Below are 25,870 nucleotides of genomic sequence, written 5' to 3' on the forward strand. Positions count from 1 at the left end.
GCAGTTCCCGCCTTTTTCCCCAGGCATCTCGCTAGCGGTTGGTTTTGAACGCACACGCCTCTTATCAGACAAAGGCTGCGCACTTCGAGCTCGTTCGTTCCCAGTTGCTTGCCCTTCACGCTCGTTTAATTTTCGCCGGATAGGCCTGTGAATGAGCCACCAGCAACTCAGTTAAAAACGAGAGACAGTGGATAATACAAGTTTATTCAGCGCATGCGTGATACCAGCATAATAGTACCAATTACATTGCGTTAAATACTACATTTCTAACTTAGAACACACTAGTTGTGAGCAATGTTACCTATAAATATCACGCACCTTTTAAAGAGCTAGATTTAATAACTATGGTATAATATTGGTAAATTCATACAGTTACACCTTACCTTGGCAACAGAGGATATATTTTGAATTTACTGTCAGATTCTTGAGACGCAAAGCCGCGAGGGAAAAAGCTTGATGCGCGAAAGGAAGAAAAATTAACTTCCTCGTCTCGGCTACTTTCAAACGCTCTTCGTCTCCACTCATGATTTTCAGTCAACAGCCCTCTGATACCAGGGTTCTAATCATAATTAAATCCACAAAGTAGTAATGCACCGTTTGTTTACCCTGGCGCATCGGTCATAACAAACAGAATGAACGGTAGTCTTCACAAGCCAAGATGTCACACCAAGAAAAAACAAGAAAACCCCGGGCTTTTAAAGCGCGCCCCTGCACCAAGACAGAAGTCTCGCTTTACCTAACAAGTTCATTACATCTCAGTACACCGTAAAAACAAGAATGCGAAGTTATAATGATTATATCATTGCCTAAATAACATTTACTTTAACCCTTTAAGCCCTAACAGTGATCAGCATCAAAATTCTCCTTGTAATATCAATGCCTATTCAATCCCTGAGGTGATGAGAATTGAGGATATGATCACCCAAGGTGAATTTTCTTGAGATTTTAATAACTTTTCCCCAGACCTTTTATAAGAAAAGGATGGGGACAAGATGGGAGAATTTGTTCTTTGATATTAGGGGTTAAAGGGTTAACCCGTTGGCGTCCGGGAGTTTCAAAATCTCAAACGGACAGGATATAAGATATTCATGTCCACTAGTATTCTATATGAAGATTTCATTCACTGGTTCGAAAGCTAGCACTGTCTTGCACAGTACGCATGAAATGGTGAATGCACGCAACAGCATGGACAACGAAAGAAGACAGCACAATAATGTTGAATGAGTGACAAACGTGACACTTGAATGACGACGTATTTTCACCGAGTTTCAACTTAAACTTTCGTCTGATCATTTATGTCATGAAATAAGGAGAGGTTGACAAGGTAGAATCAGAAATGGTGTAGACTCAACATGATGGCAAACTGTCCTTAGCTCACTAACGGGCAGTAACCATCCATGGACTCAAAAGTCAAAGCCACCTTTAACAGCATAATTAACAGTTCCACAAGAATATACTACTTAGCAGCTTTCATTTGAATGGTCACACTTAAGGGTTTTATCCAGACTGAAAAAGTGGCAACCATATCAACAGATTCAAGATCTGAGTGAGAGGGCTAAGCGTCAATCATCGAATATCCATGTTGTCATAGCGACAATTACCAAACCTACAAGTTGTCATAACAACATACCTGACATGTCAACTCGGTATCTACTTAGCAAAGACCCAGAAAACTTTGGTACACAATACACATACTTGTATATGTTTTACATTACACTTAACTTACATTAAACTTTAGCTACCTTACTTCAACGAAGCACAGCGGATCAACTTTGTTGATGTCTATGTTGACTAACGAATAAAAACAACCATTAACTATTCTACACTGATAAAGCCAAACAATAAAAGCTACATGATTCTGGTTACCCAAACGATCCATAAAGGGGTTTTTCACCCAGGAAACTGGCCACAACAAGTTTGTTCGAAGAGGACCCACCTTGTCTGGGGTAGGGCATTATCGATGACACCACTCATCTCATGAACATTACCGACAAAATTTTATTGGCTTTAAAATTTGAGTTGACACAGAAAGATTCAGCTAGCAAGAGTCAACACTGCTAGATAAACAAGAAAAGTGAGGTTTGAATATCACTGTCATTTTTCATTGCTGGACAGAGGGTGGCTATGCAATAAAGAAAATATCTTTTGAAGTTGAGGAAGGCGGGGGTGCAGGCAGAGGCCACCATCTATTTTGTGTTGGCGGGTCCTGTTCGAGTATAGTAGTTTTGACCACTTCCCCTGTACATAAAAAAAAACCCTTGAAGAAGCCTCGTCGAATCCATCAATTTTAAGCATTCAAACTTTTGTAAGCTGGACACTGGAATCGTATACTTCCAAGACGTTTTTTACCTTCTTTGATCAAAGCAAATGAATGTGCGTAATAGGTAACTTTGAACTTCAAAACGTTTGAAAAACTAATATATTAAGGACTGAACGACCCCATCTTCCTAATATAACCAAAACCACAAACGTCTACAACAAAATGGACGCATACTATACTTACGTTTAATACTACAAAAAATATATATTTTAGACAATTATTTTATGTTTTTCTTTAACCATTATAGTGCCACTTTGTAAAAATATAACCACTTGACCAGCAAAACTAACGATTTTAAATCCTGCTTGAAGTATTTTTTATCATCTGGTGGCCCTCTATACAAGTCAACACTCCTGGTTAATCTCCCTTTGGAATTTAACAGGTCTTTTTTTTAGTGCTTTTTCAAAGCCAAATACAGTCACATTAGACAAATAAAGAAACAGCTGAAGTTTCCTTTCTAAGAAAACAAAGCACAACATAAAAATGACAACACCAACATAGCCTTGAATCACCAACCCTTCAACCTCTTGACCTAACATCCAACACGCTTTGAACCATTACACAAAAGTGCCTCCTCAAGCTTTTCTTTAAGCCCTTCATGAAACTTTATAAGCCAACAAATAAAGTCAGAGATTTTGGACTTGTGGTGTCCCCTGCTCTCGTTACATTTAAGTTAACAGTATAGCTACTTACTTGGACAAAGTCTTGTTCTACAAACTGGTGGGTTACGCTAACGTTTCGCAGGCCATATGTCACAGATCACACAATAACTACGACATTATCCAAGACTTCTCTTATCCTAATGCTGCATGTACAGCTTATAGATATTAGTTGAGCTTTCTTACAACTGAAGCCCATCCAAGAAAACCTGTGAGCTCTACATGTGTATGCAAGTCCACTTACACTAGACTCTCGCTATGTTAAACACTTGAGTGAGAAGAAGAAGAACAACAGCTGTAGGTTTCTGCTTGAGACAGTGAGGTTATGAGAAAGCTCATGCCATTAGAGCAAAGGTCGAGCGAATTTATATGTTGATATATGTGTCTAAATATGTAAAAGCCACAGGAATACCCTTAACGATAGAAGACCCACAGGAACACCAGGCAGACGATCAACATGACACTCATGACCCGTAAGAACCACTTCAGCACCGGGTCCTCCTCGGTAAACCGTACCACTGTCAGCTTGACCTTCTCCTGTGTTGCTATACCAAGGGCATCTGACTCTTCCTTCACCGCTTGTGCTGGTTTGTGCTGTTTTTCCACGGCAGTGCTGCCTGTTTCTCCATCCAAAGCCGTTTCCATGCGAGTGGTGGCACCTGGAATGACCCAACAGTAGAATTTAAATTTACTATTAATTTAATTTTTAATAACTAGTAATAATCGTAGATTAGAGAGTGCGTTCAATGTCACCAGGCTCGATCTTTGTGAAAGGCCAATCTCGATCCCAAGCTCTCTCTCTTTGTGATGTCATCCGCCCCTGCAAAAAATCTGCGGGGGAAGCCAGATGTGCATCCCAAGATCCATCGATCCATCCACGACAAGTCGCATAAAATCTCGACTCAAATCCGTATTAGGAAGCGTTCTTCCTACGTCGAACGCAATAACTCTCTAACATAGCACAGACTAGAGATTACAATGGGCTGCTGAGGCCAGGAGCGTATACGGCACGTGTGGTCAAGCAAAGAAAACAAATCAATGCTAGGGAACTTCAAGGGGAAGTACCATGGGAATTTGGTGTTATATCAAAACTCAAAACTTTTTTTCTTATCAACAGAAGTTTAAAAGTATTGCTCAGATCTGTTTTGTGGCACTTCAGTGTTCTAAGACTATCGATGAGCATCTCTTGCCATAGATTGACTGCATGGGTTAGAATAGACTGCAACTTGAAAACACTTTGGCTGACTGTTTTCAAATTCTCGGTTTTTGTTCCCAAAATGTACTAGAGCAGGTCATGAGTTGTTCCTATCAAGAATTCAGTTGATTTCTTTTTCTTGATGTTCTAGAATTATTTTGTAACTAAATGAAGGTATTGTCGCACCATTTTTACCACAAAATGTCAAAATCCTCATGATACATGTACATGTACTTCCCCTTTAAGGTGGCTGAACACAGTTTGCGCGCGCTTTACAGATTGTGTAAGTGATGCTATTAAGCGCGCGCTAGGGTTGTGGTACGCAAATACGGCGGTCGAAAAAGTGATCCCTCAATTTCACATGAAATGGATAAAAAAGTTAAGTTTTGATCCTAAATAACTAAGTTTCTCGTTTCCGGACTCTTTTTCTTTTCTTTCCGAGCAAAAAACACATTCACCAAGACCTTTCGCATGCTTTTCATCTTTGCCATGAAACCCAAATTAAACCACGCATGCGCATTTGACAAAAAAATTGCGACTGGTTGTTTTCGTGAAAATGAACTGTTTTCTAAGGAACCGCTCATTAGAATTCCCTGAAATTTGGCATGAAAATAGTTCCCTAAAAGCGTAACTCGCCTACAAAGAGAAACCTAAATCTAACAGAGGGTATCTTCACAAAACATTAAAATGCAAAATCAATGTTTGCAGGAGATCTCTCTGTCAAAATTACATGAGAGTAGTGCAACTGTGTCAGTGTTTTGTGAGTTTTTCTGGATACAAAAAAATGGAGAAAATCTAATGAGTACATTTTCTAAAAATAAAGGAAACCTTCTATTTATGGACGTTTAATAGTTCGCTGCGTTGCCATGGAAACGGTACTTAGCTCAACAAGACGTACGAAAATACATTCTTTCTTAGTTGGTCTTACACCATACCAATTTTGGGCGTCCAGAAATACATAGTTTCCAAATAACGTCTTCTAACACCTGTACACAAAAAACTGTATTCGGCCACCTTAAGCAACGACCATGGCGACGGCACACGGCCACAAAGCAATAGGTTTAGTGAGCAAAAACAATCGCTCTGCACGTGCTTCCTCTGCAAAAACATTTGTTGTTCGCTATTACAACCTCCGCACGCAACAAATTTTCATGGTACAAAGACTTAAGAGTAGAAAATTAATGACATCTACTAACTTTTTGCACCATGAAAATTTGTCGCTTGTGGCTGAGGAGGTAATACGGAGGACAAACAATCGCAAATTGCAATGCAACATTTGTTGCACAACAAGTTGCAAGAAAATGCTCCTCAATTTACTTGGCCTTCATGAGTAAAGACCACCCTGTCTAAAGAGACAACACTACAATGCAGAGACTAACCTAACCTCGACCACCAAACCTCTGGTCTTGAAAGGCCTGACACACAGTTATCAGCAACTAATTTCTCCTTGTAATATTATACACTTAATGTTCATGTATTACAGGCCCCGTCGGAAACAGTTAGTTTTGTTTTCCCTAAGAGTCCTGATGTTTCCCGAGACGAAGTCGAGGGAAACATCAGGACTTGAAGGAAAAAAAAAATAACTAGTTTCCCGAGGGACCATACATTAAGTGCTTTGTTATTTATTTAGACTTTCCCTTCAACAATCACAGCAAACCAAACAAACAAACAACTGAGAGGGTTGATGTTGATCAACTATTTGATCAGGAGCACATGACCAAGAATCAACTAATCACAGTGCTCGTTTTGTTGAGTGAAAGTCTCTAGGTATATGATCACCCAAGGTGAATTTTCTTCATAAATTATTTTAACAACTTCTCCCCTGTACTTTCATAAGAAAAGTATGGGAGCAAAAGAAGGGAATTTGTTCTTTGATATTAGGGGTTAAAGGGTTAACACCATCACACCTCCACAGAATAGAGACAAGAGACAAGGCTTATTCTAAAAACTGGATAACAGGGAACAAGCGGACCCCATCTGAAAATAATCAGGGGACTAACGACTTATCAAAACCCAGGAAGGACAAAATAAATGAATGCAGTCTTACCATTCTTGTCGATGAGCTCAACACCTTCATGGCCAACAACACCTGCTTCAACCTTCTCATGGTCATGAGCTTCACCAATGGCTCCGAATGAGATGGGAGGATCATTGATAGTACTCCAAGTTAGGCCACCAAGCTCACTTCGTGGAATTTTCTCTGTGAAAAAGCTCACCACGACCATGAGGAAACCACTGACTGCAAAAATGATGATTGCTGAGAAATAAAAAGAAACCTTCATGAATCATTGGCAAAAATCACTATCAATGACTTTGAGGTTTTGGTGAAAATGAAACTTTACTAGCCCATGGATCTGATTGAGGCTGTTTTGGCCTCTAGCAAAATACATGCTAATGTGCCGAGAAAGAAAAAAACAATATGTACATATGTAATTAAGTGAAAGAGTTATCCGAAAGATGAAACCACACAGGTACTTTTGGTGAGTAGACTGAAGACCTTATACAAAAATGGCTGACATTTTCCTAATTCTTTTGCACACAAATTACCCCAATTGAACAAGGCTAGTAGAGCTAATTTGAATTTAGAACAAAAATGAATTAATAAATATTAAAAAATGTCAGACATTGTTGCATAGTGCATTTTCATAAATTTCTTGGTTCGGTAAATGTTGTTAGTTTTGCTATTGACGCTTTATATTATTGTAAGTAATAATTCAACCAAGAACTTCCTTAAAAACCACTTTGTGAAGGAGCTTCCTGGCAGGATATTTATTATAACTGAAAAGGGCATGCATGGTTTTGAGCGCACATGTGTAAATGCGCACATTCATTTTTGTTATACAGCAATAACTTCGCTTTGTTTGTCAATGTTCTTTGAAACAAAAGGCAAGTCATACTCATAAAACACTACTAAAATCAATATTCTTTCCATCAACAAAGCTGACTGCTGACATGAACATGAAAGCTCATTTATTCTCCAATGGTTTACTGTAGTTGTCAGATACAATTTCCTACCAATAAGATAAGAGAAAGATTTAGAATTGTGTTGACAGCAAATGGTAACTGTGAGATTCCGTTTCAGTTCAGTTTAGTTTCAGTTTCAGTTTATTTACACTTGGATATAGTATTTACATTGTATATAGGAACAAAGGAATAAAATACATGTAATAAATCCACATTTATGATTACTTGAAAAACTGAGTACAGCTGTACAATTATATTGAGGAGAATAGTGGCAAAACCTGGCCTTTCCTATCATGGTGATGCTAACGCAAAACTACTGAATTTTACTTTAAAACTGAAAACAGTGAGCGGCAAATGAAGGATAAACATGGTCACATTGTCATTTCTGCTATTTGCCATAAATGTAATAATTATTCTAAATCTCTTTAATTGCCACTTATGTCCAGAAATGCACCTACCCCTGAATTTGGGTACTGCATACATGTACATGTATAAAACAGGCCTTTTTGTCATAATATTTTTCATATGACTTCATGTTTGACTGAATTATGTGTGTTATAGTGAGAATTAAGGCTAGGGGACACCTTGTGATGCCTATCATGCAGTTCATGAATCTCATTAGCCTGCATTTCTGGACCTATCTCCTAAATCCTCACCGTAAAACATGAAGTGCATTTTGGCAAACCCAGGACGATCATCAACTGCACCACATGAAGGTACTGGGTAGACATTTCCCACAATGAACTTGGCCATTCCCATAACGAACCCAATGATGAGTCCTGCCAAGGCACCATGAGCCGTCAGTCCAGTCCACAGGATACCCAACCCAAACACCATGGTGATGGGTGGTGCAAGGTATGACTGGATGGTCTGAATGTATACAAAGAGCTGCGTACCAGCAGAACCTGGAAACAACAGAGCATGCACACACAGCTGTAAGCAGAAAGTTAAAGGGATACTCTAGTCCAAAAAACAACTTTGACTCAAAAGGTAGTATTTGAACTATAATAACAGGAAAACGACAAAAAAGGTGAAAGCGAAAACTATAAAAGCCTGAAAATTGGCCGCGTAAAGCTAAATTTTCCTCATTTCGGGACCGGAAACTAGCATTTTTTAGCGCACACGACCCATGACATAGAAAAAAAAACTCCTTGGGTATTATTGACTAATAAAACAAGTCAATAACCCGATCGTGATGAAGAAATCTTTGGAAATCTAAGCGGAAAGGGTTGGGTGAGTTCTTCTTTCTATGTCATTTCCGCCGAGTTCGAACTGCTCAACGAGAAACTTTGCCCATTTGTAAGCAAATAAAAAAAAGAACAAACTTTACTTTTTGCCAGTATCTTAAAACAAGGTCACAAGCTATCTTTTTGCGAAATTTTGTTTTGGGGTCTAGAGTATCCCTTTAATATGATGAGATCAGGCAAATGGCAAGAACGGAAAAAACAAGATACCTTGGATGATTGGTAGCCAACACAAGCTCACAGCTACAAGGGCGACAACGACTACGCGGCCAACAATGACTTGTTCTCGTTCCCCAGCCTGAAGTATGTGAAACAAAATGTCATTGTTATAACACAACGTCCGTCCATTATTTACCAATAAAAATCTACAAGTAAACTGTACCTGAACAGCACAATGCAGCACTGTGACATCGACAAAACCAATTCATGCACTTAAATGGGTCCTGAAACCTTTACATACATACATATTTTATTGGCTCATCCCCACGGGGCTTTTCAGAGTCAATTTAACATTACATAACTAAGAACAAGACAATGATAAAAGAAGATAAAGCTAGTGGATTAACTAAAACAGTCATTAAGAAGTTTTCGCCTTTTTTGCCTTTCTACTGTATCGTGAAATGATTTAGTACACTCAGACTCAAACAGATTTTTCTTTATTGACATTTGACCACAGTTAGAATGAGACCTTCAGCATCACGTCTTTCATGGGAAACGCAAACCGCCAGTTGCAGAGGAACGTTTGCAGTTTAAGGCCAGGGTTTCCAATTTTAGCAAGGCGTTTGACTTGCTCGTGCCGTGTTGTTTTTCGTCAAGTTGAAGTGCTTCACTCTTTATCGTCTAAAAACCATGAATAATTCGGTTTTTCTATGAAGTTCAAAAATCTAGCTTGTACATCCCAGGAGGGTAAAGAAACCTATTTCTTGCCTTTAAACATGAGGCTGTACAATTTTTACAGTGCAACGAACTCAACCAGGACCACCGAAAAAACCGTCTCCTTGAAATATCCTCGTTTTTATTGGTTTAAAAACTACCAAAGCCAGACTCCTTTGTTGTAAACATGACCAGTGATCGGCTGATTAATGTTGGGTGGCCCAGGTTGAGTTCGTTGCACTGTAATGGAAAAAAACCTTGCCGTAAATCACTTACTGCTGGACGCCCTTCCTGCCGTTCAAATGTCAACTGCAAACTGCAAACGCGACCACGAGCCTGTGGTCACATTCATGAAAACACATGAAAAAACTCGATGCTTAAGGTCTCCATTGTTATAATAAATAATTATATTTAAACAGTGGAGACAGTCTTTGAAAGGTCAGGAGGGATGTGTGGGATAATGAATAAATTATGCATTTTTATTGGTTCAATTCCATTTTGTAGCAGGGAAAGTTTGCAAGGCCAGTGATTGAAAATTGATGTCCTTTCCCTGGTGAAAAACCTCACAGGATCTTCAAGGATCTTTAAAGATCTTCAAAGACCTGCCAAAGATCTTTAAAGATAAAGATCCCCAAAGGATCCTTATAGGATCTTTGAAGATCCTCCAAAGATCTTCAAAGATCCTGCATATGCAAGATCTTGTTATACTATCTGCAAAGATCCTCAAGGAATTGGTAAGGATCTTGCAAGGATCTTTGTAAGATCCTTGCAAAGATTCCTACAAAGATCTTTGCAAGGATCCTTCAAGATCCTCAAAGATTTGATGAGGATCTTTGAAGAATCTTACAAAGATCCTTTTAAAGATCTTGCAAAGATCTTTGCAAGGATCCTTCAGGATCCTCAAGGATTTAATGAGGATCTTTGAAGAATCTTACAAAGATCCTTTTAAAGATCTTGCAAAGATCTTTGCCAGGATCCTCAAGGATTTAATGAGGATCTTTAAAGAATCTTAGAAAGATCCTTTTAAAGATCTTGCAAAGATCTTTGCCAGGATCCTCAAGGATTTAATGAGGATCTTTAAAGAATCTTAGAAAGATCCTTTTGAAGATCCTGCAAAGATCTTTGCCAGGATCCTCAAGGATTTAATGAGGATCTTTGAAGAATCTTTAAAAGATCCTTTCAAAGATCTTGCAAGAGATCTTTGCCAAAATCTTCAACAATTTAATAAGGATCCTTCGAAGATCTTGCAAAGATCTTTGTCAGGATCCTTAGGGCTCCTAAAGGATTTTTGAATTAAGCTGAATTATCTTTGACGGATCTTAAAAGGATCCTTGATAGTAAGGATCTTGCAAAGATCTTTGCCAGGATCCTTCATGAGCTTCAAGGATTTAATGAGGATGTTTGCAAGACCCCTATGATAAATAGAGAAAAAAGGTGATGGAAAATAAAAGGCCATTACACTTGCAATTACAGTGTAGGCATTTGGTAATTTATTTTATTAATCAATAAGACCGTTTTTTCAAATACACTTCGCAGTCCAAAGACTGAATTGCAAGTACAAATAATTAAATTGTATGAAACTGAAAAACATAAATATATATACAAAATATAGAAAAAATTTAATAATTACAGGTAACATATAATAAAGAAGAATGCACAGAACTCTGCGAGAGGAAAAAGGACATTATTTAAAAAACTACATACTACTACTAATGACTAATAATAAAAGAGTTCTTTTAACGATTGGTCTTGCACACCGGAATTATAAAACGGTTATTGCTCCTAAGCTTGTGGGATGAAAGGGCAGGTGGAGGCAGCAAATTTGAGCGTTTGTGGTTTCTTGATGAAGATATAGAGTTAAAATAGTTTGTTCGAAAGAAAGTCACACAGATCTGCCCGCTTTAGTAACAAATACATTTGTCACTTTTAAAATCAAGAATCAAAATTTCTGTTTCTACTGAGTTTGAGCTTCCAGAGTAAATAATTATACCTTAAAGGTGTTGGAAAGTACAGACTGTTGACTAAAACTCTGAAAGTTACAATGATGCAATGTCATCAATACTGCTGGTTTTTTGCTTGGAACTATTGCGTGGATGTCTCAGAGAAACGGGTACGTGGAATATGGAATTTCGTTTTGGCAATTTAAATTTGTGATATGTTGCACCAAGATTCCTGCTTTATATGGTTTCCCACCAAAGGATATAATTCAATAGACAAATAAATAAGTTTACTCAGCTGATTGTCTGATCAGTGCTTGTCATGCAGCATGATAGTGTCTTAGTGATACTCAGACTCAGTAATTCATTCTTATAAATAAAGAGTGATTTCCAATAGCTAAAAGTTTGCTCACAGTCTTCATCAAATGATTACCCTGTCGCTTCCTTGCACAATACTTCTTTTATAAAGGAAACAAGGAAACCACCGGGCCAAGAGTGGCAGCCATCTTGGATTTCCATCAGACTTGGAAGACTGGGCACGAGCAAAGCCAAATTTGGTCAGCAGCTATACACTGCAGGCTCGCAGAAAGACCGTTTCTTTTGGATTTTCGCAGGACTCAAGAAAACAAGGCACATTTCCTCGGTTTTTTCTTCTTTTAAGCTAGAAAATGATGGCTTTAAGCAACAAATCGTGGACAACTACTTTTTAGAAACAGGTAGGCTTTAATATCAATGATTTTGATAAAAGACTGGCTTGAAAATGTGATGCACAATTCAACCAAATGAATGCATGTGCTTCTGTGAATTTAGCTACAAATTCATCTGATCTCGGTTGTCGAGGTAGCCATTTCCTATTTATTTTTAAAATAAAACATTTACAAACGTTTTTATGGGGTAAGTTTGTAGTTGTAGCGCTAGTTGAAATGAACAATCAGATGATTGTAGTTGTACTGAGAATCAATTGCAAGCTTTATTTGTGTGGTGACTTATTCGATCGAGTATAACATTACTTTAATTTGCCTGTGATTTGATTGAAGTTGAAGGTCATTTGGTGGAGTATTATAATGCCCACATGTACAATAAAATAGCACCATCAGTTAAAAACGAATGTGAACACTGTAGTCACACAGAAGACCTGACTAAAGTGCATGATTTTTTCTCTTTTTGCTGTAGATCTTCAACTCAATGTTGTTGTCAAGGCCGATACCCAAGACTGCAGCTTCAGAGTGTGTGAAGTCACCAAATCCTGCTCAATAAGCTAAGTCACTTGTAAGCAGGGGAGCCTATTTTTAACTGATTTAGTATGGCTATGAATTTTGACTTCTACTACTGTATATACTACTCAGGAACAATGAAAAAATAAAAAAATTTGTAACTTTGAGCCTTGAATTCATTACTTGATGTTTGATAGTTTAAAAGAAAATTAGAGGGTCAAATTGTTTTGGTCATGTAAATTACAAGCAAATTGGTACTTTTTTGTCTTTTAGCACTGTGCTTGCACAATTATTACGCCTATCAAATTTTTATAGTAGCACAACATTTGCTGATGTTGTGATTGCACTGTTTTGTTACATTATTCATTATCTAGAATATAGTTATTCCACATTTTGTGGGTCATCACGAGGGAAAAACTACAATTTTTCTGAGCCACTATAAATGTGTTAAAGTTGTGCAGACAAGGCAGTAACTTTTAAGTTTTGTGAAAGGCTGATAATTTAGAGAGGGATTTTGACTTGCACTAATGTTGTGAACAACATCTGTTGAAATTTGTTGCACTGTGTAGCCTTGTCATTAGAACTTTTGTACATAATCAGAGCTTACTATAAGTTATTGTTTTTCTGTTATTATGTTTTCTTGTACAAACGTTTTCACTGGCAATTGTCAAACCAAATTTTAGAATAAAAATTATTACAGTTTCTTGTACATTAACATTAGGATCGTGAGCACCCAGACTTCATGTTGTAGTCAAAATTTTGTCCATCATGGTTGAGGTAAAATATCCATCTGCTGAATATTATTCTTTCACAATACATATTTAAAGTTATGTTTCTATTTCTGATTTTATTTACACAAGTTATTTTGTATTGATTTAGCATTGTAGACCTACATTTATATACAAATAAATTCCTGAATCTTAACTAAAATAAGTTAGGGATTGTTCAATAAAATTATCCCTTTTATGACATGCTGATGTTCTTTTTCATCTACATACTACATGTACATTCTCAACAGCTTATTCTGAGACTCACCGGAAATTTCAGTCAAATGTTTTTGTGATTTTGGAAAGTTCAAAGTAGTACAAGATCTTGAAAAGGTTCATTCAAGATCCTTGAAGATCTTTTGCAAGATTATTGAAGATCTTCAAAGATCTTGGCAAGAGCTGCAAAGGATCCTGTAGGATCCTTGAAGATCTTTGGCAAGGTTATTGAAGATCCTCAAAGATCTTGAAAAGGTCTGCAAAGGATCCTTGAAAATCCTTTTAAGATCTTTGGCGACATAATTGAAGATCCTCAAAGATCTTGGCAAGTTCTGCAAAGGATCTTTGCAGATCCTCAAAGATCCTGGCAAGACCTGCAAAGGATCCTTAAAGATCTTGACAAGATCTTGGCAAGATCTGCAAGGATCCTTAAGGATCTTTGAGGATCCTCAAAGATCTTGGCCAAGATCTTCAAGGATCTTGGCAAGAAAGTTGAGGATCCTTAAGGATCTTGGCAAGGATTTTTGAGGATCCTTAAAGATCTTTGCAAGATTGTTTAAGGATCCTTAAAGATCTTCATAAGGATCCTCGAAGATCTTCATGAAGATCTTTGAGGATCTTTAAAGATCCTCAAAAGATTTTCACCAGGGTTAACAGGTCCGGCTCCATGATGCACAATTTCAAACCAGCTGAATTTGTCACCAGAAGCAAATGTAGCCAAAAATCAACCATTAAAAACTTGTGTACCTTTGGGGTGCGTTTTTTTGGGAGAATCCAAAAACGGATTTGTGATCTCAGATCACTCGGATGATGGTGCATCAAAGGAACCAACGAATTCACTCTGGACAAGCTTTCGTCTGTTCCTTTGATACACCATGATCCAAATGATCTGAGATCAAAAATCCGTTTTTGGATTCTCCAAAAAAAAAAAACGTACCCTTGGTCTTATGCGCAACCAGACATCAACAGTGAAGATTGTTGCACTGCTGTTGAATGCTGACGAAAGTGATGACATTAGGGCTGCCATCATAACGGCCATCATCACACCAACCAATCCAACTGGGAGCACATTCAACACCAGCCTGGAAAAAAATAAATGAAAGATTAAAGAACTGCATGACAGCAAATTTGAATGGTCACACTAAAGGATTTCATCTAAAGAGCTGTGGTTCCAGTTTCAATGTGCACTGACATTAAACAGCACAATAATATTAACAGTATCACAGGAAATACGGTTAAATTGAAGAATAGCTCACCTCCACCAATTCTCGGTCAACTGTCGGCCGACAGTTGGCCAACAGTCGGGAAGAACTGCTGAATAATTATTAGGCTTTCATTTGTGTGGTCACATGTTAGGATTTCATCACAAAAGTCAATAGTTACATTAAGAACCACTTTGATAACAAAGTACAATTTTCTTACAGAAAGCTGCCATTTTTCTCGTGAAAAATGAAATTACGCATATTGCAGGATATCTGTGGTGTACGGAAGACAACTAATGAATGAACTATGACCACATCCGGGCGCTACAATTTGTGTTCAATAATAATGAGCTTTATTATACAGACACAGTGCTTTACTGAAAAATACACCACTTAAAAAAAATCATACACTGTATGTACAGTACATGCAGTCAAGAATCTGAATGGTGTATTTTTCACATCCTCACTTGTGAGGGTATTGATGACATCATTTCCCGCTTTTTCAGAATGTTTGTTCAAACAGTCAGTTTGTCTAAATAATAAAAAGCTACCATGTATTTTTCTTTTTACTATTATAGACACGAGTGGTTTACTGACTGTTTGCACAAACAACGGTGAAAAGCAAGAAATGACGTCATCAATATCCTCACCCGTGAGGATGTGGAAAATTTGCCACTCAGGGCCTGGATGTACAAGTAGTTTAGAGAGAAGTTTATGAGTGGTGTTTTTTCCAGTAAAACACTTGTGTCTAATTATAATAAAAGTTCATATCTCTGCGCTACCCAGTAATATCCTCTACATAATACGTGCTGGTTTTTAGACATAAAATTCGAGGAGTATTCCTTGAATGTTACTTATTTACGTAATTTATCACTGACTGCTGTCCCCCTTTTCTCCGCCCGCCTCGACTAGCACCTGCTATTTGCAGGCAGAAATGTTTTGAAATGTCTGGCCATGTAAATAACTGTTGTTATAAATGTTTTGCGATGTAATATCGAATAATTAATTAAATTAATTAATTAATTAAAGTGAATGATTAATAAATAAATAAATTAATTAATTAATTAATTAATTAATTAATTAAAGGACTGTAAATAGAAGCACTGTTTCTAGATTCAATTAGCTTGCAATTCAACGAGAATATGTAATATGTAATAAAGTTTGGTAACGTGTAGTATTCAAGCACTTAAAAACTGAGTTTTCAAGGAGTATTGCACTATGTTTCGAAATGTTTTCATTGGTCAATAGCAACTTTAAAAGAGCTCCCCCGCGGGTAATCTTTCCCCGATTTTGAAACTGTGCTCAATCCCTGAATTACTTTGATACAACCTACATAACATTATTTCCCATCTGAACAAAAATTTAAGGAGTTCTCATTATTTCAAGCACTTTTAGCAAAAATTCTTCTTTTCAAAGCACCCTTGAAATCTAAAATTAAATTCCAGGGCCAGGTTATTCAAAAGCTGATTTATGCTAATCTACGATTAAAAGTTAACCGAGTGGTTTTAAAGGCTAATTTCAAGCTAAAGGTAAAGAAAAGTCTAAGCCAAAACTGAGGGGCAAAACTCTTTTGGAGGAATCTTTAGCGATTAGTAATTAAACTTGAACCAAAGTTCACGTTAATCCAGGATTAGCTTAATCAGGCTTTGAAAAACTGGGCCCAGGGCTTTTCAAGGACTTCAAGGAGTAACACGAATCCTGCCTCTATATATACACATATATATGCCCTTAAATTTACAGACTTCAAAACATAAAATGAAGAGTGAGACATCTTACTTGGGATATGCATTATTGGTGCAGCCCCATTTATTGCCACAATGCGCTTCACAGCTCTCAGGGTCAGGGCAGGCAATGCTGTCAGGGTACAGCACACGTGCAATCATGCCAGGCATCACCATGATAAAGATCGGCAGGATTTTCAGGAAACCAGCCAGAATGGAGCCAGCTTTGGCATGGACGTTGTTCTTGGCACCAAGGGCTCGCTGGACAATGACCTAAAATTTAAAAACAAATTGATGCCTTTGAAAAGCTGTTCATATATTAATTGGTTGACCTCATGAAAGATTTTACCATGTCTCGCAATTTTGTCCCAACACAAGTTGCGCGAATCATTACCTGGCGTAACATGCCCTGAAATGAACATGTCTCATAATTTTTGTTGTTGCCGCAATCGTTGCGAGAAGTAGAGGACGGTTCTAATTCGTGTAATAGTCAACTTGTGTCACAACGGTGCAAAGAAATTGTGAGACAAGTAAACGTTGCAAGACAAAATTGCCCAGTGTAACAGCGCCAGTTAAGGCCCGTTGAAACGGTTTCAACATTTCACCAACATTCATTCAACAAACGTTGAATGGATGTTGAGCAAATGTTGGACAAATGTTGAATGAAGTATTCAAAGGGCTTCAACACCATTCAACATTTTCTAGAACAAAGGAAATGTTGTATGGATGTTGAATGAAAGTTTAAACCAATTTTAATTTGATTCAACATGCTTTTAACAATTTGGAAATGGCCCGTTCAAATGCCCCCAACATTTGGTTCCAAAAAGTGTTTGAATGCATTTTGAGCCAAATATTGAAACCATTTAAACAGGCCTTTAAAGGTCAGAATACGCTAGGGGCCATATTAGAGGCAGGAAGTGGGGACATGTACATGTATGCCCCTGCGTGTGTACATACTGCATACATGTAGGAACCATATTGCAGGGAAAGATGAATTACACATTCTTATCTGTTTATTTCTATTTTGTAGTGGGGAGCTGAGAGCAATGCACACCATGTGAAATTGAGAATTGCGCCATTATGTCCCCATTATTCAAACTAGTTGAATTTCAAGCCACAAGTAAATAATAAAATAAATAAATCAACTTTGTTTAACAAGGATGACACTTACACTGTAACAGTCTGTTACAACGGACAAATTAAACCTGTGGCCCTCATTATTCCAGATCCAATTGGATTTTGGAAACGTTGGTATTTGAGGCAAGGGGAAAACTGGAGAACCTGGAGAGAAACCTCTTTGAGGAAGGACGAGAACCAACAAAAAACTCAACCCACATATGACACCGAGGCCAGGAATCAAACCCGGGCCACATTGGTGGGAGGTGAGTGCTCTCACCACTGTGCTATCCCTAGCCTGCTCCCCTAAGGACATTTTCTTAAGTAGTGGGGGCAAAATTTGTCACTGCAACAGAACTTTTACATGAAAATGGGGTTGTCACATACATGTAAGGGAGCAAAAAGTTCTGTTCCTACAATAATAAATTATGTCCCCTAGCGTATCCAGATCTATCGCCTGTTCAGCCCTTAATATGATCAAAATCAAATTACTCGCTGTAATACCATTGCTTACTCAATCAGAAAGACTATGAGAATTATAAAGGCCAAGATGTCATTAATTTAAACATGAATTCTCTTTGAACTACTTTCTCCACATGGCTGGGGTAATACTGTAGATGTGTTGGGAGAAGATGCATGGGAGAATTTGCATTTTGATGAATTACCTGATCAGTACACCAATACCAAACTCCCATGATGGGTAGTGTTGTCCACAGACCTAGCCAGGGGTAGTCTGGGTCGTCAATTGGTCGAAACATGTTCCCCCAGTATGGAGTCATCTTAAAGCATGCCCCATCCGCAGTACTAGTAGTAGGCATCACTGTCGTCATATTGGCACTGGCGTTCACCATTGCTGTAATTGCTGCCGCAGTGGTGGAGATATTACTGGTAGCTGAAACTGTTGTCATCACTGAGGTCTTGGCTAAAACTGATTTACCCATAGCACTGCCATAAGCCGCCCATAGACCATCATAGCCACCGACCTTCACAAAGCCTGGAAGCAAAGAGAGACTGGCATCAAGACTCTGGAACCAATTGGAACCTAACAGATCATATTAGTTGAAGAGGTTGGTCTGTCATGCAAGGAGGCCCTCAGATACATCAGAAGTTGAGTTTATTTTTTGTGACTAGAAACTACAGTCAACTCTCGCCTTGCGGACACCTCACTATTACAGTTATTTCGATAATAAGGGCAACAACTAGATCCCTGGCAAAAATACAGACATTTGACTGAAGTAAATTTCCGCATTACAGACTCTCACTATTACATGTGAGGACACTTGCTTGCTGTCCTGCCAGTGTCTGCAATAAAGGGAGTTGACTGTATTAGCTATTTCAGTGAAAATTAATGTCATCTTGGCTTTCCACAACATGGGAAAATTAATTCCTTTCAGTTTCAAAGGGAAAAATGAAGTACGAAATACACCTGTAAGAGATAGCTGGGATTTTTGGAAAGGCTAGAGATAGCTTTGGAGTTTGGAGCATTTATGTAAGAACCAATTCCCAAAAATTTTCTCAAAAATCTACAAATAGAAATAATATTATAATCCCATCTGATCAAACTGAGGTACATGTAGGACGCTAATGTACAAATCTTTCTTTATAAACTGTTATACAGTAAAGGAAAACATAAGACGCCTGCCATTTCAAGTCTATCAGTTAATTTTTCATTTTGGCTACCAGCCCTTTACATCTATGTTTTTCGGCCAATTACAGTACTACACCTTTCAATAACATACAGACCCAACTAATGATTTGCATGTTTTACTGCTGTCGATCATAATTACGGCAACAACCGGCTGACTATTCAAATAAAGAAACAACAAAGTGTATCAAAATCCACTAATCACAGCACGCAAGCATACAGTGTAACCTTTTGAGGCCAGAGAGCCAAACGTTGATCGTTTTGTTAGAGGTCTGCTGCAGTGATTGAGAGCAGTGAAAAGCATACTTATTGTTGGTTGAATCTTGAACTTTTGTTCACATGTTATTAAAAGGCACAGTTACATGTATGTACATGTCCATGTCTTTAAGCTCTTGTTCCATGCAAAGGCAAGCCATGAAAATGGAAAACACCACTGATGATCCCTTTAAGATCACAAGAAATCATTAAAATTGTGAGTGTAAAATTAAATTCATTTCAACCATATCTGAATCCCGACAATCCTGAACTGTTCTACGCTGTGCCACAGTGTTGAAGAACATCATTAATTTTTGCACCTTGGTAAAGCTACATATATATGTTATTTCAAAACAATAATTCCAAATTAGTTTCGGCACTTACTCATGATTGCAAGCACAATGGCACCAATGATCATGATGGTGCACTGTAACACGTCAGTGTAGATAACAGCTGTCAGACCACCTATAAGTGAAAAACAAGAGCATTATTAATACAGCGTAGCTGATTAAAAAAAAGCACTTTGATTTTGAAACTCAGGGGTCATACCATCCTATACTATATGCCCGCAACTAAAATTATGGCAAGCAAGAGTTTGTACATGCAGTTCTAACAAGCTCCATGAGACAGAGTTTCAATTACATAAACTGCCTTAGTTTGTTCATTCATTAAACAAAAACACATAGATGCATGTACATGTACGTATATAAAAGAGAGATTTAGTTTCGCGTTTACGGCTAATGCCAAACGGGAAATGTCAAGCCGCTGTTTGTTCTAAAATGCATAAACTTGTGTTTCTCGTACTCACTTCTCTCTTTTTGTGTTTGCTCAATAGCTGTCACCGACTGGGTGGAGATAAGCTTAAACCAAAAAAGCTTCATTGTTTTTCATCAAAGAGAAAATTTCAGCCTGGCGTTTGCCGTTTGCCGTTTGCCGTAAACGCGATGCTAAATCTCTCTAATAGTTTTTAATTACAGAATGGTTATTATTGCATTCGACCTACACTGTAGAAAGAATTCACTCCTAATTCAGATTAAAGTCAAGTTGTATGGGACAGTCCATCAATCAACCAAAAAATGGATCTTGGGATGCATATCTGGCATCCACTGCAGATTTTCAGGGCAGATGACATCATCATCAACTTGCTAAAGGAGAGAGAGCCTGGGATCAAGATCATTGAACACACTCCCTAATCTTAGTTGTATTTACCCAGCAGAGTATAAACAGCTGTGATGGCCAAAATGCAGGCAGCAGACGCATAAACATTCCAGCCAACTGCTTCATACAAAAACACACTGCCAGCATAGATGTCCACCTGTAAACAACCAAACAACTCCAGTCAGTGGATTGATTTTGTTACCAAATGAAATGAATTTCATAAATTATACACTCGCATGGTATAATGTTGCAGCTCTATAGTTAACCGTGACATACCGAAGTCTTTGTGAACACATAAGAAATCAACGCCACGGCAGTCAAATATGTCCTGACCCACTGACTCTGGAATCTCTTTTGCAAGTATTCAGGCATTGTAAACACCTAAAGGTTGAAGAATGTAGTAAATAATTTAAGAAAAAAAAAACAAAGTTACAGCTGTAGCAGTATATACTTTAGTTAATTAGTGGCTTTAATTTATAAACAGTTTCTAAGGTCTGAGGTTGGCATTTAATTCCAATATTGAAACTGGCTGCAAAGTCAAGGAGTAAAATGATGTACATTATTGGTCTTCAAATCCAAATGGCTCCAAATGATCATGAGCTCTGTTTTGACATCAAAACTGGATGATTTTCATGAAAGAAACATACATTCTATTGTAGTTATTTGGGTGTTTTTTTTTTTTTTTTGCCCTGCAGGCTTATTAACTCAGAGCAAAACAAATTAACTTGAGCAACTTACAAAGAGTAATTGTTACCTAATTATTATTATAATAGGATATTACTTAACAGTGAGATGTTTAAACGAACTAAAAAGGGTATTTGAAAATAACATGACTTTAACGTTAATGTTAGGAAAAGTAAGTTTGAAATAACAAAAATCAAAGGGAATCGAACTGCAAGACTTTCAGTGATATAGATCAGGCCAATTCTATTCACCCGGATGGTTTTTGCATTAATTAGAGATAGTGCCTTTTGCCATTAATTTTGCCAGTAATAATGACATAAAGGAAACTAAGTTAAACCAGTCCTTTAACTCTTTTAGATCTCTGCTGCAAGTTCGATTCTACCATGCAGCTTTCTCTTGACAGCAGATACATCATGCAAGAAACAAACCCTTGATAAAATCTCTAAATAGCTTGACTTTTATTAATAGATCAGGCCAATTCTATTCGTGAACCCGGATGGTTTTTGCATTAATTTGAGACTGCGCCATTTTGCCTGACTGACTTTTTACAATCACCATTAATAATGGCTGGTTTACTTTAAAGCAGGAATTCTGGACCCAGAATCCAGAATCCTGAATCCGGAATCAAAAAATAAAAATTTGTCAACATGAAAACTTCAACGAAGGTTAAAGTCACTTGGGAAACAGTTTTCATACAGTGTAGCTCTTGAAAAATTATCACATCAGTCAGGAGCCTGAGTGAAATTTTCAAAAGTTTGCTTCAGATTTCAATCACTGCAGTTAAGCTTTTAATTAATAATGGTGTTAGTATTCTAAGGCAGTCCCTTCAAAGTGTAAAGCTTTGAAACAGTCACCAGAATGATTCCGGATTCCGGATTCCGGCTTTTAGGTAAACCCAATAATGGCCACTAATTTTCAAACAAAGTCATTGTGACCAACTTAAAAATAACACTAACAACCTTAACTCTTGCTTTCAGTAGTGGCCATTTAAAAAAAATTAACTTACCCTTGACCTCAAGTATATTGGCACAAAAATCCAACCAAGAAGCAGAAGAATCCAGCAGGCCTATAGAAAGGAGAAACTTACATAATTTATATAATAAAATTAATTATTATACACAAAACTATTTAAGCCTTATTAATAAACTTGTATTTTTGTATTTTTCAGCTAAAATGCATTTTCCCCTAAAAAAAAAAAAAACACATCACATGATCATTCAAAGTCAAGCCACAATCAATTGCACCATGCATGGTCACCCTAATTGTGCCGCATTTGTGGCAAAATTTTTACATGGGAGATTTTCTGGTATGGACCCCCACCCCCAAGAAATAAAACTTTTTACCTGTGTTGCGCAAATTACAGTTTGGTGTGTCCTTCATAAAACAGCAAAATCACTTTCACAAAACAATCAAGTTATAAATATCAGATTTTGTGAATTTACATAGTTTCCTTAGCATCGCTTGCAAATTAGGGGAATATTATACAACGACACAAATTAAAGTTCCTGGAGGATTCAATAAAATTGAAGCGGTGCCTGCAAAAAGCCCTAAATGACTTCTGAAAAATTGCTAGATTCTCCTTCTAAATAGCAGCCTTCAGAAACAAAAGAAGAATTAAACCTAACAACAAAAGAAAGTCAGTTAGGGCCTTCCATGCACCCCTTAACTTATATTTTTCACAGAAAATTAGACTGTTCTAATTAATTTTATGTTTGGAAGGACAAAAATTGGGACAATTCTAATAATTACATCCAGAAGACTGACAGATAAGTTGTCTGTTTTGCAGTGTATCTACAGCTGCAGTATTTTCAGTGCGGTGCATGTATAAAATCAACTCCAGCTCACCTGCCATTCGTACGACACAACACCAATCCCAGTTGCTGCACCTGAACCAGCCAAACCAACAAAATGTTCACTACCAATATTGCTGGCAAACAGACTGGGACCAACCTGCGATAAATGGTTAAGGTTGTAAACACACAAATTAATATTACTTTATATAAAGAAATAATTACTGTCAAAACAACGAATTTCCATGAACACCTTAAATTCCTCCAGAATAAGATGCACATCTACATGTAGGTCCCTAGCAGTATTTACATGTAAATGATTTCTTTTCAACTATTACTTAGATCTAACAAACTACATTTACAATCTGGACAATCCTGCCACATTAAAGCTAAGTCAGTTTGTATCAAGTGTCACACTGCTCGATCACTGTAGAGCCTATCTGCAACACCATGTTGCTGACTTTTGTGGCCATAATAATGTTACAATTAAGCCTACAACCTGACATGCACGACAAGTTGGCACAAAACAGTCATTAGATGTACATGTAGGCCCGTTGTCAGGCATGTTGCATACAACAAATTCATACCAGTTGTCTAAATCACACTTAAGAAGGGTCAAAGAATTACCTCTTAGGAATCAAACACTTTCATGGAAGAAACAAGAAATGGAGAGCTCTACAACCATGGAGAAACATTCACAAGACACATGACGTAAGAAGTCCAAACACCCCTTCTCCCTCCCCCTAATATAAATCAAAGTTAAAATAACTAAAAGCAAGATTTTGCTCGGGGCCCCCAAAGTTCTGCACTGTCAAGTTTGCCGCAGGAGGACGCAACTAAGGCGACCTGCAGGCAACTGGTTCTTTTCGTGTGGGGTTGCAGGTTGCATGTTGGTTGAAAACTAATTCACTTACCGCCCACCACATCACGGATCTTCCGGCCAAAAAGTACGTTTCAGCAGTTTCATCTCTTCCTCTCTGTTTTCTGAACTTGGACTGTGAAGAAAAAATCAGTTGTTGTTGTTGTTTTTAAGGCTAAACATGGGATGTCACCTAGTTACATCAGTAATTTGGTCAGCTTTAGGTCCTGTTCTGCAAGTTAATTGTGATCGGATTATACAGTATTTTTAGATCAGCCAGAGAGGCACATGCTCACAACTTTAGGTGCTCGAAAACTGTGACCCGTAATCAGCATTTCTGGTCTATACTAAACACTGCACAGTTCTTCACTATGAGTATGGCACAAAATATTGGTGAAGAGAAAATAATTTACTTCTGAATTCAATATAACCTGGTACCCAGAGTCACCAGGTTCTCTGGCCAGGGGTTGGTCACCAGAAGGGACTCTGCGGAACTGCAATTTTATTACCGCAGGATTTCTGCGGCAAAACAATGCAAGCTGTTTACAGGCAGCCAATCAAAAAATTTTAAGTTGTTCGAATTTTCCAGAGTCTCTCCTGATGACCAACCACTGGCCAAAGAGCCTGAAGACTCTGGGTACAAGATTGGCTGTAATACTCAGTGCTTCAAACCAGCACAAGTCGTGAAGATTGCAAAAACATGAGAATCTGACTACAGTTGGCAATACATGTAAATCTCGAATAAATTCATGGGCTCAAATCTCAGCCACCTTCCTAGCCTAACCCACAGGGGCACAGGAGAGAAAGACTCCCTCTCCCGTACACCCCCAGTGAGTTAGGGGAGGAGACGGTTGACCAAAATTGAGCGTTATTTTGCTACTAAGCTACAGAAGAGCTTTGTGGAGAAATATAAATTCTATTTCTCAAACTATGAAAGAGTTTGGATTTAAGTTACACAGAACTAAAAACAAGGCCAACATTCACCTTGACAGGGGAAAGATAGCCAGGGTACAGACCCCTTACCCTTTTATATACCATTTTTGGCGGAAAAGGTACCCCTTTCGTATACCTTCCATTGACAAATGGTACCCCTTTTGTATACCTTTCATTGGAAAATAATGAAAGGCCCTTCTAAATACTTAAATGAGAGATTTCCCTACCCTTTCATATACATGTACTTCGACTCGTGAAATCCCTACCCCTTTTGGGCGCAGCCTCCCCGTATAGGCCATTATAAGGAGTACCCCCGTGGGGCACAGTATGCTCTCATTATGGCGGACACCCTCGGGAAGGTCATTAGGTGTCCGTCATAACGAGAGTCATGATTAGAAATAGCAGAGTTAATGATGAAATTGACCCAATTTCAGGACGTAAAAATAATGTCACTTTAATTCAAACATTTCAAGCCAAAGAACTAGAAGGAATAGATGAATTATCTGCTAAGTCTACAGGAAAGTCTGTCAAGAACTGTGAAATAATTTGCTGTCTTAAATTACAGTATAACAAAATGATTTTTGTTTTAAAAAAAGCACTATAAAAATTCCACCTATTTATAGGTTAGTCTGTTTTGCCTTCAATTCAAGTGAATACTCTTCTGTTCTTAGAGGGTTGTCTTGGTCTGTTGCTAATCTAGTGATCAATGCGTGTTGAAATTCAACCTTACATCCCTTGAGACAGTTCAGGATGAATTGTTACAATGACCAAATCTTATTTGTTTTTTAAACAAATATGTCAAATTAAAAAGCAACAGATTGCCTTAAAAAAATTAATGACAACTGTTGGAAAAGCAGATCAGCTTCAATCAATGTTTTGTTGTCTCATTTGTGAGAGCTTGGCTTGCTCTGCTTTTTGCGCAGGATGCCCTAAGGGGCATACCGTGTCTAAAAATGGGTCGATTTCTTTCTTTTTTCTTTGTAGTAGCCACAAATCTGCACATTAATTTATTCATTAAACTCTACCCTCTCCTAGCAGGGATGTATTGTTTTGATTGTCTTCAACAAAAGCAGGCCAATCAAAATCCATTCTTGTTGCTTTGTGTCGCGAGGGAGGGG

General features: G+C 37.8%; 1 protein-coding gene across 1 annotated transcript in view; it reads right to left on the reverse strand.

Annotated features, from left to right (window-relative positions):
* Window positions 1-187: 187 nt before the first annotated feature.
* The window catches only part of LOC146459045 (sodium/mannose cotransporter SLC5A10-like), a 31,917-nt gene continuing 6,234 nt past the window's right edge, over window positions 188-25,870 (reverse strand). Inside the window, exons 2-14 of the mRNA XM_085089859.1 lie at window positions 23,875-23,955; window positions 23,016-23,120; window positions 22,177-22,236; window positions 20,763-20,867; window positions 20,538-20,643; window positions 19,713-19,793; window positions 18,094-18,422; window positions 16,368-16,585; window positions 14,327-14,471; window positions 8,593-8,680; window positions 7,795-8,043; window positions 6,222-6,431; window positions 188-3,638 (exon numbers count right to left, since the gene is read on the reverse strand). Coding sequence (XP_084945985.1) covers window positions 3,394-3,638; window positions 6,222-6,431; window positions 7,795-8,043; window positions 8,593-8,680; window positions 14,327-14,471; window positions 16,368-16,585; window positions 18,094-18,422; window positions 19,713-19,793; window positions 20,538-20,643; window positions 20,763-20,867; window positions 22,177-22,236; window positions 23,016-23,120; window positions 23,875-23,955 — 2,022 coding nt within the window. The 3' untranslated portion in view covers window positions 188-3,393. The remainder of the gene's footprint in view (window positions 3,639-6,221; window positions 6,432-7,794; window positions 8,044-8,592; window positions 8,681-14,326; window positions 14,472-16,367; window positions 16,586-18,093; window positions 18,423-19,712; window positions 19,794-20,537; window positions 20,644-20,762; window positions 20,868-22,176; window positions 22,237-23,015; window positions 23,121-23,874; window positions 23,956-25,870) is intronic.

The sequence above is a fragment of the Pavona decussata genome, unplaced genomic scaffold (genome assembly GCF_977016875.1).
Source record: "Pavona decussata unplaced genomic scaffold, jaPavDecu1.1 SCAFFOLD_223, whole genome shotgun sequence".
NCBI lineage: Eukaryota > Metazoa > Cnidaria > Anthozoa > Scleractinia > Agariciidae > Pavona > Pavona decussata.